General features: G+C 42.7%; 1 protein-coding gene across 3 annotated transcripts in view; it reads left to right on the top strand.

Moving 5' to 3' along the window:
* Positions 1-6,151, top strand: part of SGMS2 (sphingomyelin synthase 2) — a 93,980-nt gene extending 87,829 nt beyond the window's left edge. For all 3 annotated transcript variants that reach the window (XM_058666967.1, XM_058666966.1, XM_058666968.1), the window contains exons 5-6: positions 4,154-4,320; positions 5,531-6,151. In XM_058666967.1, the coding sequence (XP_058522950.1) occupies positions 4,154-4,320; positions 5,531-5,734 (371 nt within the window). In that variant the 3' untranslated portion in view covers positions 5,735-6,151. The remainder of the gene's footprint in view (positions 1-4,153; positions 4,321-5,530) is intronic.
* The last annotated feature ends 6,710 nt before the right edge of the window (positions 6,152-12,861 follow it).

Here is a 12,861-nt window from a genome sequence, read left to right as displayed (position 1 = left end):
GTTCTAGCATGCCCCATGCCAGTGCGGTTTGTTTGATCTGAGTTGTTACTGAAGCACACTGGGAAGAGATTGACACACAGGTCCTCTCTGCTGCCTCCTTGTCTTCCTTGTTGTCTTGGCCATTTAGTGATCCAAGTAGGGTTAGCCTGCTGGAATGGCAGTGGGGTATCAAAAGTTCATTTTCCAGTGATCAGGAGTCAGTGTTTGCCCAACAGAAGACTTAAGGTTTTGATTTAAGTTCTGCTTTGAGGACAGCATAACAAGGAGTTGAGATCTCTTATAGAATCTACCCGTAAGCTCACAGTAGTAAGAACAGCATATGAACTGTGGAGCTATCATCGAACTTGACCTCAAGCTGAGGGTTCTCTGCATCTTTTTCCATAGGCCTGATACTACTCACACTATGTCCAGCAGCACCAGGAACTGCTCTCTTCCTTAATTGGAAGCACACTGTCTTTCTACTTCTATGTTACTGGTGCTGAGGCGTATGTATTGTTTATGGTTCTCTTAACTATTGCTCAGGATGATTCCACGCAGTTCCTAGTCCAGAGGAACATTCGAGTGGTAGGAGCATTCCCCCAGTGAGGATCAGGCCAAAAGTTTATGCAGGAGGATGGCAATGAGGGTAGGGAAGAGCACAGGTCAAAATGAAGGCAGTGTGGGTTGAAAACCATAAGAAAGTGAAGGAGAGACCCCCTTCACCTCCCCCAAAAATGGAGTCAGTTTTGGAAACAGCTGAAGACCAACTGGTAATTTATACTAATAGCAAATAGACATAATATTCTAGAGTCCTTGTTGCTTTTTTTACTCTCACTTTTCAGATAAGGAAACTTCAGCATAAAGTTACTCAGTATGGTTCATGGAGTTACATGCTTTTCACTTCTTGGCTGTGTTGAGGGCTTCTGTAAACCCAAGGCACCTGATCTTGCCAAATTGCCAAGCAGTGGTGTACTTCTCTGTAATCAGGCACTGATGCTTGCTATCACTTGCTCTTTCAATTCAGAACAAAAGCAGGACACCTTGTGATTAAGTTTATACTTGCTTGAAGGGCACACAGCATAGAGAGACATTTCCCCTCAAGTTATGATTTTGGTTTGAGGTTTTTAAAAATAGTGTTAAGTTTACATAAGGCAATGGGAAGTATTGCATTCTGCTTTCCAAAGGGTTCTTTTTTTTTCTTTTTGTTGAGACATAAGATGGCAAATCTGCAGTAATACAAACTGAACGTGATAGTTCTGTACACAATTAGGGGAAACAGTTGTCTTCTAAATCATATCATGTAGTAAGCAATTAACGGTTCCAGTGGTTTCTTTGGAAAGTCTGCTTCTACAATTAGATGCATCATGTATACAATCTTTGTTTGCCTGTCTTAGATCAGTTTGTGTTCTTTCCTTGTTTCCCCAGTGGTTGTGGGTACATTCAAATTTAGTTGTGAGAAACTGAAAACACAAGCCCAGGACCATTTGGTGGGTTAATAAGAGAGAGCTCCTTACAGCTGTACAAATTCTATCATTGGTTGTTAGCAACAAGTGACTGGAGGTTTTCTAACTACACCAAGTTTGTTATCTCTGTTACTAGATGCCAACAGGGGCTGGGGTCCCACCCAGACAGTGTAGTTAAGTATTATGTGTGTCATCTTTTGGCTTGATATTATCCCTGTGGGTACAATCAGAGTACATGGGGGGAGTACTGCTTTGTCATTTCTCTTTCAGAAGAGCTAATGTTAAATCCTTTGGTTGACCAAAGCTCTCAATGAATGAGTAGTGAGCCCAGTGTGGCATCATAGTAGAAAAGACCCCCTTAAGGGAAAACACTGCCTTTAAACTCCATGGGTAGGAAGTCAAATGACTCTTCAGGCCATTGCCTTCCTCCTTCAACCACCTTCAGCTCTGCTTCCTGTGAATCGACAGGGTGAACTATGCACAGCTCTCCACAACCATGTGTTCTTCCTCTGTGGATCCAGCCAGTGGTGCAGAGTGTCCTATGTGATAACCCCTGGGGAGGTTACATCTGTGCTGTATTTGTAGAGCCCTTTCTCTTGTCATCATCCCCTAACCAGTACTGTCCAGCAGGAATTCATACGGCATGTAGTCTCAGATATTATAAGTAACCTGGAGAGATTACAAGGGGATTACAGGCTGTGCCTCGGTACAATTTTTACATAAGGAGCTTGAGCACCTGTAGGTTTTGGCTTCTGGGTGCCTTGGAACCAGTCCTCTGAGGATTTGAACTTTTTAGGTAAATGCCAGATGAGCTATAAGGAGGGAAGCAAACTTAGTGTGAGACCTAAGGGAAAGGTATCTGTGGTGCTGGAGGATGCACAGAGTGGAAATCTTCAAGTTTCCAAATGTTGGTTCCATTTTTTGTTTATTTTTGATTTGAAAGGCAGAGTCCTAGAAAAAGGAAGAGAAGAAGGAGAGACAGACAGAATCTTCTGTCTGCTGGCTTACTCCCCAGATGGTAACAACAGCCAGGACAGGGCCAGGCTGAAGTCAAGAGACTGGAGCTTTTTCTTTATTTTTTTTTTAAGATTTGTTTATTTTTATTACAAAGTCAGATATACAGAGAGGAGAGACAGAGAGGAAGATCTTCTGTCTGATGATTCACTCCCCAAGTGACTGCAATGGCCAGTGCTGCACCGATCAGAAGCCGGGAACCTGGAACCTCTTCCAGGTCTCCCACACGGGTGCAGGGTCCCAAGGCCTTGGGCTGTCCTCGACTGCTTTCCCAGGCCACAAGCAGGAAGCTGGATGGGGAAGTGGAGCTGCCGGGACTAGAACCGACCCCCATATGGGATCCCGGGGCGTGTTCAGAGTGAGAACTTTAGCCACTAGGCCATACCGCCGGGCCCTGGAGCTTTTTCTGAGTCTCCCCTTTGGGTGGCAGGGGCCCAAGCACAGGACCGTTTTCTGCTACTTTCACAGGTGCACCAGCAGGAAAATGTGTTAGAAGTAGAGTGACCATAACTGGAATCAGTGCCCACATGGGATGACAGTATTGCAAGAGGAGGTCTAGCAGGCTATGCCGCAATGCCAGCCCATTAATTCTGTTTTTAATGGACATGTTGGTGACAGACCTGGTCCCCAAGCTACAGCAGTAAGACTTCTTCTAGTGTTAAATCCAAAGTGCTGAGTTCTCTGCTAGAACTCCATGGTTGGATCAAGCACTTGAGAAAGTAATTAGGAGCATATCCAAAATTAGAACATCAGACTTCTGTGTACCAATAAAGGTTTGTTATCTTATTGCCCACTTGGAACCAACAGAACAACTGCTATTTCACCAAAAAGTAGTCTGTATTTGAATGAGACCCCATCTGATATTTTGTCCAAAGTTCTTTTTGCTACTGAACCAGCTTTCCATAGTTGTTTACAAATATCACTATAAATTTACCACAGTCAAATGTGAAATAAATTTCCTCTTAGGAGATTATTAACTTACTATGAGCCAATAAAAACCTAAAATAGATAAAAATAAAAGAAACAGATGACCAGGTAATTAGAGATGAACTCTGGCTCCAAAGTGATCTGTCATGAACACCTGGCATGACCGGGCTGTGGAGGTGTCTGGACTGCAGAGCTAGTTCATCAGTGGAATGAACTTTGTGACCTCCCAGGAAGGCTAGAAGTCTGTAAGTCAATGAGCAGAAATCACTGAGAATCAAGATTCCTAAGCACAATGCTGTCTCCATCCTTGCCTCCCCAACACACCTACAGAAACCAAAGAAAACCTAATTGGAAGGACTCATGCCTTCTCATTTCCCCTGTTTTTTCCATACATAATTCCCTTTTCTTTGCCCTCTCCTAAGTTTCTTTCCAATAGGGTGTCTTATGAGAGCCATCCCAGGTCCACACCAGCTAATACTGTAAGCAATTCTGTCCTCTTAGTAAACTGCTTACTCACAGCAGGCAAGACCTAGTATCTCTGACAGCACCCACCTGCTCATGAGTAGGGTCAGGTTGCCAGGCGTGGCCTCTGTGTCCACCTCCACGTGGAACATACGCTTGAATGGATCATAGAGACTCCCTTGGGGGCACTCAGTTTTCTCGTCTCCATGACTTGCCATCCCAGATTAGTCTCCTTAAGGGCAGCAGGACAGCCTGGAGTTGCTCGTCAGTGGGAATCTCGTTAACAGTATCATTTTTCTGCCGCCCAGATTCACCTCGTCACTTCTGGTGGTATCACTTACTGTGCTGGCTGCTGAGTGCTGCTGGCATCATCTGCATCCTTGTAGCACACGAACACTATACTGTTGATGTGATCATCGCTTACTACATCACTACTCGGCTGTTTTGGTGGTACCACTCCATGGCCAATGAAAAGGTGAGAGCAGTCAGATCTCTGGGGACGGTGGGGTCCTCCCTTTCTTCAGGGTGGGGCCTTGGAGAGTGTAATAGGAGATGCTGTTGTTGTCACCCAAATATGTGGTTGAGGATATTTCAACTTCAACCTGTAGCCACCGCTGCTGCTTGAAATAAGTGTCCTGAAAAGAGAAAATTATGAAATTATAGAGCATGGCATTTTACTAATCGGTACGAAAATGAAAGAAAGGTGAGAGAACTTCAAAGAGTTGATGGAAAATGGAGTTAGATGGGAAGTTTGTGTTGAGGTAAAGATTTTTTTTGAAATTGCGTATGGTTTTTTTTATGATAGGCATTTTCCATCAACTTTTTGAAGATCCCCCCAGCTTTGTATACATGCAGAATTGAAATTTGCGAGCCATCTGTGTAGAAGCCTTGTGGTACAGCTCAGGAGGACACACCCCTTGCCCTCAGGGCACGGAGATTAGCGGAGAGGAGCTTCTGAGTGGCTCACTGCATGTGGCACGTCATCTTCTGGTGACGTGGTGCTCCCTGGATTCCCCTCTGAGCCTTCACTCTGCGCTTCTGCTGCTTCTGTGCCCTCCCCGCTCTTCATTCGTAAAGAGCTGGCCCCCACACTCACCCTGCGACAGACTGTGCCCTCAGCTTCCTTACCTCCACACTCTCCATATTGTGTGGTGTAGATAAGGAGACTCGTGCACAACCAGGATATGCCATTCCCGTGGGATATGCTTCCAACTCCTAGGTCCATAATAAACGCCCCCAAAGATGACCTCCTCCATTTGGCACTCTTTCCTCTTCTCTCGGCTCTTGCTCTTATCTTCTTCCTCCACTTCCATCGAGAAGTCTCCTGGCACCAAAGAGCCACCATGTCCATCTTCTAGAAGGCTCAGCCTTCTGAGCTCTCCTCACACTCTTCCATCCTGCTCAGGCCTTAAGTTATTCCTCCTCAGTACCTTTCACACCTGGGCCTGAATCTCCATCCTTCCTAGAAGAGAAGGCAGAGGAAATGGCCTGAGCCAAGAGGAACAGCCCCCACATGGGTGGAAGGGGACCAGGGGGCACAGCAGGCAGGGAAAAGGCCTGGAAGCAACTCTTGCCACCAGACCAGAGTGTGGCACTCCCTGTTCCAACAAACGAGAACTGAGGAAAGTGAGGTCACAGGTCAGGAGGGAGATGTCTCATTGTGCCTTTGCCTTCCCATTTGACAGAACTTGAAGGTCTCTTCCCAGACCAATTTCTTATCTCGAGCCTGGTGGTTCCCCATCTTCTATTTTTTTGAGAAAAATGTCCAAGGCTCCATTCCTTGCTGCTTCTCCTGGCCACTGTCGTGGCCGCCTGGCTGCTTCAAGTCATCATGCAAGAAGTATTCACGGGTTCAGAAGACTGGAGAAGAGAATGAGAAGTCGACCTGAGGACAACAGACATCAGCCCTTGGATACCAAAAGAGTGAACGCTGTAACCAAAGGTATAGTTCTAATATTTTTATTTCAGGAGAACTGACTGCTAAATGAAGGAGTGGACCAAATTCTGTGTACTCAATTAGCAAGATGAACGAAGTATTACCCATGGACTGGTTGTTGATTATATATTTTTTAATTTATCCCAAGAAAGACGCCTTCTCCTGCAGCACTTCATTGGCTGGTGACAAAGCCTCAAACTGGGATTTTGCTAGTGAGCTTGTTAAAGAGGTGCCAAAGAACTGATTGCTCCTTTTCTTATTCTTTTTCCACCAAACCTTCTACTTCAGAATTTTTTCATGATTCTTTCTTCCCAAGGTCAGAAGAAATGTATTAATGTTTTAAATAAAATATCTGGATTTATACAGCCAATGTATGGGCAGAATAAGCTAATGTTGAGTGCTGGTTCACATCAGGCTTGGCGATGAGCTGGCCGTCCGTGAACTGTGGGTTTGTTTCAGTGCCGTCCGGTGGCGAGGATTGGTGTCAGGTCTGGGGGAATAATGCTCACCTACTGCCACCACCCAGGGCACTAGATAACACTTTCACTTTGAAGAAAAACAAAAAGGTGGGAGGAGTGATCCAAGCAAATATGAAAGCACTTGCCATGCCCTATAGATTTTGCACCTATCACTATTTCACTTTAAAATCTCAGACAGATATTCAGGAAACATGGGGCTATTTCTGCTCATGAGTGGTCCTTGCACGCACACGCACGCACTAAGGTGCTGTCCGCTTGGTCAGTTTGCAACCCGTACGCCAAGGACTGTCAACCACTCAAGCACGAGCTGAGAACACACGCACGAACTGCTGTTCGTGCCATTTTGAGGGGCAGGCCTGTGTTTCCAGGTCAGATCCTCATGTCCTATCTGGTTTTAAATCCTCTTATTGGAACTCAGAAACACATTTGATCATGCTTCATTGAGAACGATTTTTGCTAGTTTGGTTGTACTTTGTGGGAAACTAAGATGGAGCCTGAACGCTTAATGTATCCATGCCTTTCAGCAAGAGACTCAACCTCCCCCCACTAGATCCCCAGGACAATATAGCCCAATGGAGCACTTCTACCCCGTGACAAGTCCTACATGGTGCTGCACTACAATATACTTTTGGGATCAGTGCATTCAGCTGAGGTAGCTGCACAGCAAAGGGGGTGACTGTTTCTAAATTTCTTTGAGGTGATGCACAGACAACAATTGTTTTGTAACCTGGTCAGATATGAGTACATTGTTTCATGCCATGGAATCTTGTGGATATTTCTTGGTTTAATTTACTAGCTAGTACGAAGTTAATTAGCAAAAGTTCTAGTAACCTAGGGGGTAAAAAGTTTGAAGGTTACAAACTGTCATCACCACCAAGGCAGAGAAGGAGCGGCCACTGCAGGTGGAGGAAGGACATTACATCGACATTGAGGGTGAAGCTTTCCTTTTCCTTAGCATGGAAATTCCAAATTGATCCTCATAAACCTCTCAGCCTCCATTATATAAAATCGACTTTTCAATTGCTTGAGTAAAGCACAATACAAGTTTGTGGAGAAGAGTCCTCATCTCTGGTGCTAAAATTCTGTGCATGTTTCCAACATGGTTCTGTCCACACAACAGGAGGATCACTAGTGGAAGGAGAGTTGATTTGAGAGTAAGAAGAAGAATCTAATTGTCTTAACACAGAATTGAAGCCCTACATCTATTTGGCAGGCTTTGAAATACAAGGATTTTTCTGCAGTTTCTTATTAAATAAACCAGTACAAACATCTATTTTCCTGATGTTTTTAGACAAAATTCTATGCAATCGTTTGCTTGTGCTGACTTATTAAATATTGACACTTGTGCTAGAACAAGGCAGCCTGCTCAAAAACACTGGGTTTTCAATTCCTGTTATGTGATTATGAGGAAATTAATCTGATATTGTTCTTGGGGTTTTCTCTCCAAACATAATTTTTTTTTTTCTTTGAGCCTCTAATTCAAATAAAACAATCTGATATGCCTTAGAGTCTTATTTAGCCATGTCTTGGAATAAACCACTTTCCTTCCAGTGAATAGGGAAAAATGTTGAAGCTTTAAACATCATTGTGTATGGATTGTCGAACGCCTTGAAGCGGTAAGCCTTGCATTTTGGTCAAGTCATCCTGTTTTTAAAACACAAGACCATAACCTTTTAAAGAACTTTAAAAATACTGCTGACCCCATGTCTGTGGACACTCCAGTCCCTTGTTTTTCACAAGTATCATAGCTCTCTAGCAAGTTACTGAGTCAAGCATATGGTTTGAAGACACCAAAGTTTCAAGATGGGAACAATGAGAGATATTCATTTACAGATAGTAACTTGAAACCCAAAATGTCAGTTTGGCTGACAAAGCATCAATAATTATGATCCTGCCTTTGAAGGAGTTAGTCCTTGGAGCACCTTGTCTTTGCCAGTGAAGACACAGAGCTGTCCTGTGGCATTGTGTTTGCAGGCCTGTGCTCCTATTGAAAGCTTTCCCTGTTATTCTGTCCTGTGAAATGTCTGAAACATAAAATTATGCCACAGTTTTTTCTTGAATTCCTTCCAATGGAAATGAAGCTCTATGATTCTAGTTTTTTAGCTCCTCTACTCAATCTGAAAATAAAGTATTCTCTCCCAGTGTCACCTGAACTAATTGTGAATTTGTTGCTTCATTTTACTGCCATCTTGGGAAACAAGTTATGAGTGGAAGGCAGGCCGTTTTGAGTGAGCCTTGAGTGTCCAGTCGTACTGCATTAGGATTCTTGGCTGTATTACCAGTGCCCCCTTGTGGCAATTTTATTTACTTTACTTGGAACTCAATTCCCACGTCTTAAAGTGTTTTGAGGGCATTTATTTTTTCCTTTTGCCAATAATCTGAAAGTACCATGTGAAAGAAATTACTTTAAAAGGCCTTTTAAGTCATTGGCAGAGGATAAATGTGGTCAGATTATAGGGAGTTGCAAATCTAATCGTGTATCCGTTTTATCAAAGTGAATTTGCAAATTACCTCTCACTATCACAATCATTAATGTCTCCCTTTATAACTACCACCGCTTGTTTACTTTGAACATCAAGCCAGCCTTTCTTATGATTTTCTTATTTGCATGCTAGGTTTCAGGCAGTTTCTTTTTTTTAATTGAAAGATCATATCTTGTTCTCTAAATATGTATTTTCTGTTTTGAATCTTATTTTGCTGCCTATCTTTTGTACTGTAAAACTGAAAGCAGATTTAAGTCAGTCTTAGCACACTTACCTCGCAGTGTGAGAAGGAATTTCTTAATAAAATGAGTTTACATGTTTAGATCAAGTGTCTTGTAAGTTAGAGGCCATGTGGTGAAGACTTTTTTTCTATTTGTATGTATAAAGATTCCTGGGATTTTTGTTTTTAATGTCATGATGTTGCAATAATTTAATTCCTTTGACTCAGTTGCTGCAAATATCTTTTCTATTAAGAAGTGCTCTTGTCTTCTAAACCCAAACACTGAAAATCATGTTGAAGGTGCCCAAAGATGCGTTTTTATACAGATAGTTCACCTTATAAATTCTGATTTATTTTATTACCTGTGAATCTATCTGTGCTGTGCTCTAAATGAATCTTGAATGAAACGAGTGCTTTATTGTGGAATTCTTTTCAAAGAAGAAACTGTAAAATAATCTGGTTGCCAAGTTGGAATTCATTCTTTAATTTACCTCCTATGCAATGATCGATGCTGCAGATGTGTGGTTATGTTGCGGTGTGTTCACACAGGGTTGGAGAGGTAGCCAGCTGTATTCTTTTGGAGATTTACTGTACTGTTCAATGTGTTAAGTGCCTTGTTGTAAAGTAAAATTTTAAGTGTAGAATTCATTATTTTCCTGACATATATTTTTCATTATGATATCTACTCTATGCTATTGAAATAGTTTTATTAAATGCTTACATTTTAATCAAATATGTGCATTTCAGAGGCTCTTTTCTTCTGCCCACCAGTTTGTTGATCATCTATCATATGGGATGTGAATTCAGGCTCTTTTTTACTATGATGATTTTGTTCGTTTGTTTAGCTATATGTTTTCCATGTTTGTGCTTTTGTGTTTATAACAAAAATTTTTCAGGAGGAATTTAGGAGTGTAACCACAGTTTATACTTCTAAAATGCCATTTTACATTGACATTTTAAGTGCCTAATTGTTAAACTAATTTATGTTTTTATTCTAAAAGACTATGTGTGCTTGGTTTCTAATTTCTTTTGGTTTTGCTCTTAAAAAACCATGCAAGAGCTTATACTTTGTATCTACCCAATAAACTACAGTGACATCAACAGTCTTTGCAAAACTTGTATTATCAGTTTTTTTCCTTTTTTCCCTTGAAACAATTATTTCTAAGCTTCCTGGAATTATCTTAGTTTTAGAGTACTGCCTAAAGCACAGGAGGGTTATTTTTCTTCAAGCACTTTTGTTAGAATAAGGAATCACTTCATTAGCTAGAACTGTACATGGACCGGAGTATGTATAATATTCCCCTCTCTCTTTGGACTTAAAATGAAAAGTAATTGACAACAATATAAGGCCATTCTTGGGGAAGAAAATTAGACCCTCTGTGACTTTGATTTTTGCTAGTCACAACAGGGTAAAAGTCACTAATTGCAACAAATGCAAGATCCATTACTCACTTTTTGGCAGAGGGATCCCAGGGGTAGGCCCTCAACTAGACCTGGATTTGTCATGGCAGCACAAAGTTGTCTTTGCTCCCCTGATGAAAATAGAGCATGTCCTCCCATGTCCCCGACCTCCAAAGATGGATTTGGTGTAGTTGATTCAGAGATGGGAGGGGAGTAGGATAAGATTATATGGTTTAATGAAGTAAGTTGTTGGATATAGGCAATCCAGAAATGATAGAACAGGAATCTGAACAGCCTTGTCACTGCCACCTGGACATCGGATGGAACGCTCATGGCAGCAATGCCCCAGGCCTCCCAGTTGCAGCATTGGCAGACCAAGTTTTGGCCATAGCCCAACCACTACCATTATCAAGAATGCAATGTATAAGACACGAAAGTAACCTCTGATCCCTCCGCCAAGGGTGTGACAGGCTGATTCATTCTGGGTTCCCTTGATGGTTTCTTTAAAATTTTGTTTGCAGTGAAAGCGTTTGTCTTGCCTTCTATGAGAGACTGAAGATCTTGGGGGCATTTTTGAAAGTGCTGATGAGAGTGAAAATTTTTCAAGGAGTAAATTCTCTCCCAGAATTCCAGCAAGAAATCAACAGGCAGCTTTACTATAGCTTCAGTTGAAGGGGCAACTTGAACTGTATAAAGTTTATACAAGTTGTGTACATCTTTAAAAACAAGACTAAGGATAGCTGGTGGGAAAAATAGTTGTCATCCATGTGTGGCTTGAAAACTCTACCTCGGTAATGTTGATTTTAGGAGTAAAGGATGTGTTCAGGCATGTCTTGGTGGCAGGAGAAGACATGAAGTCCCCCTAGAAGTAGACATCCACCAATCAGCTCCCACCTCATCTCCGCCATACTAGAGGACAGAAGTGTTGAGTCCACCAGCTCACTTGGCCATGGCTCAATGTCACATTGGCAAGCCTTTCTCATTGGTGCTCATTACCGTCTCAGGTCTGCACAGAGCCTTCAGCCTCCCCAGGACCAAGCCACACTGCTTATGGAGGACCACGGAGGTTTGAGGGTATTTTCTCTACTTTGAACCTCATGCTGAGATATTGGAATAGGAAGTCAGCAGAGTAGACCTTCACTCAGCATTTGAGTGCCACCGTGTCCAGTGCGTTGGAGCTGCTGAGACATAATTCCTGCCACGAAGCTGTAAAGGTGTATAATGTTATTGTACCAAGTGAGCCAAGCCAGGGGAACAGCACTGATAAGATTGGAAAGTCCTTTATTGCCGCCAGTGCAGACATGCCCCAAAGACCTCTCAACCCCAAACTACAGAACAGCTGGGTTTAGAAGGGCAAAAACCACAAACCAAGAGGAATCACAAGCCTTTGTGGCTGTACCAGGTGAGACTGATTGTTCTCCTAGACATGCTTGAACAGCCTAGCCAGGCTTCGGGCATTCTTGCCAAGCAGAATGCAGTTTTCTTGACCAGGCTACAGCATCACAGCTGGAAGGGGTGCTTCACCTAAGATGCAGTCCAGTCTCTCAAGTCAGACCTGTTTCAATGTGAAGCTCTTCCATAGCCTCTAAGTGAGATCAATAAAATTCTAGTTGCATAACATATGATGTGTTGGATTTACAGGTTAAGGAATTGTTGGGGAAGGCCTGGGCATTTACCCTTTAAATCCCAGATTGTCTTCCATCTAAATGTTGGGAGAGGCAGTCTGCCAGGGAACCTGAGTCTCCATCCTGGCACTTTCTGCTGGGTATGCCAGTGATGCAGTGTCCTGCCTGCTGTTCCCCAGGTCATGTGTGTGGATTCTGCTCGTGGTGAGCCACCTGGAATCAAACAGCCTATCTGGCCCCAGTGGAAAGACAGGTTGGTTCTGCTTACTCAAGTATCAAAACCCCCAAGCTCAGCATTACATGGCTGATAAACAAACTCGCTTTATAATCTGGATTCCTTCAGATAGTCTTCAAGGGACCCAGGAAGGGCAAGGGGGAAGACCAAAAGAAGAAATGCTGCCATTTTGCTCTGGCTGCCTTGAGTGAGGAAGTCTTTGTCTCCGATTGAGGACTCTCATCTCTTCTCCTTATATGCAGGACAAAGAAGAAGTCTAACCTGGTGCTTTCATCACTAGGTAAAGGAATAGATGCTTCACCAATCTTGACATCTAACATTACATTCTCTTCTAATGAGACTGTTACAAGTGTAGCACTAGATTATCCTCTAACTTAGAACAATACTGGATCATGCACTGTTGTGTGTACATGTGTATAGTGCCCATTTAATTCATGTGTGACACCTGCAGTGAGGTTTAGAATGTTACAGTTTGTGCTTGACATACATTCTTTACTCTTAAAAACAAGCAGTGAGATAAACAGGGCAGGAAATGGTGAGCCAGTTATTTGAGATGAAACAGCACACCTTAGAGTTGGAGGTTGGTTTCTGTTTTCCCTGGAAATAATTTGCTCCGAAGCCTCATCACTGAGGCCAC

This window comes from Ochotona princeps, chromosome 7 (genome assembly GCF_030435755.1).
Source record: "Ochotona princeps isolate mOchPri1 chromosome 7, mOchPri1.hap1, whole genome shotgun sequence".
In the NCBI taxonomy this organism is placed as follows: Eukaryota; Metazoa; Chordata; class Mammalia; order Lagomorpha; family Ochotonidae; genus Ochotona; species Ochotona princeps.
This window is presented reverse-complemented; position numbering and strand designations above follow the sequence as displayed.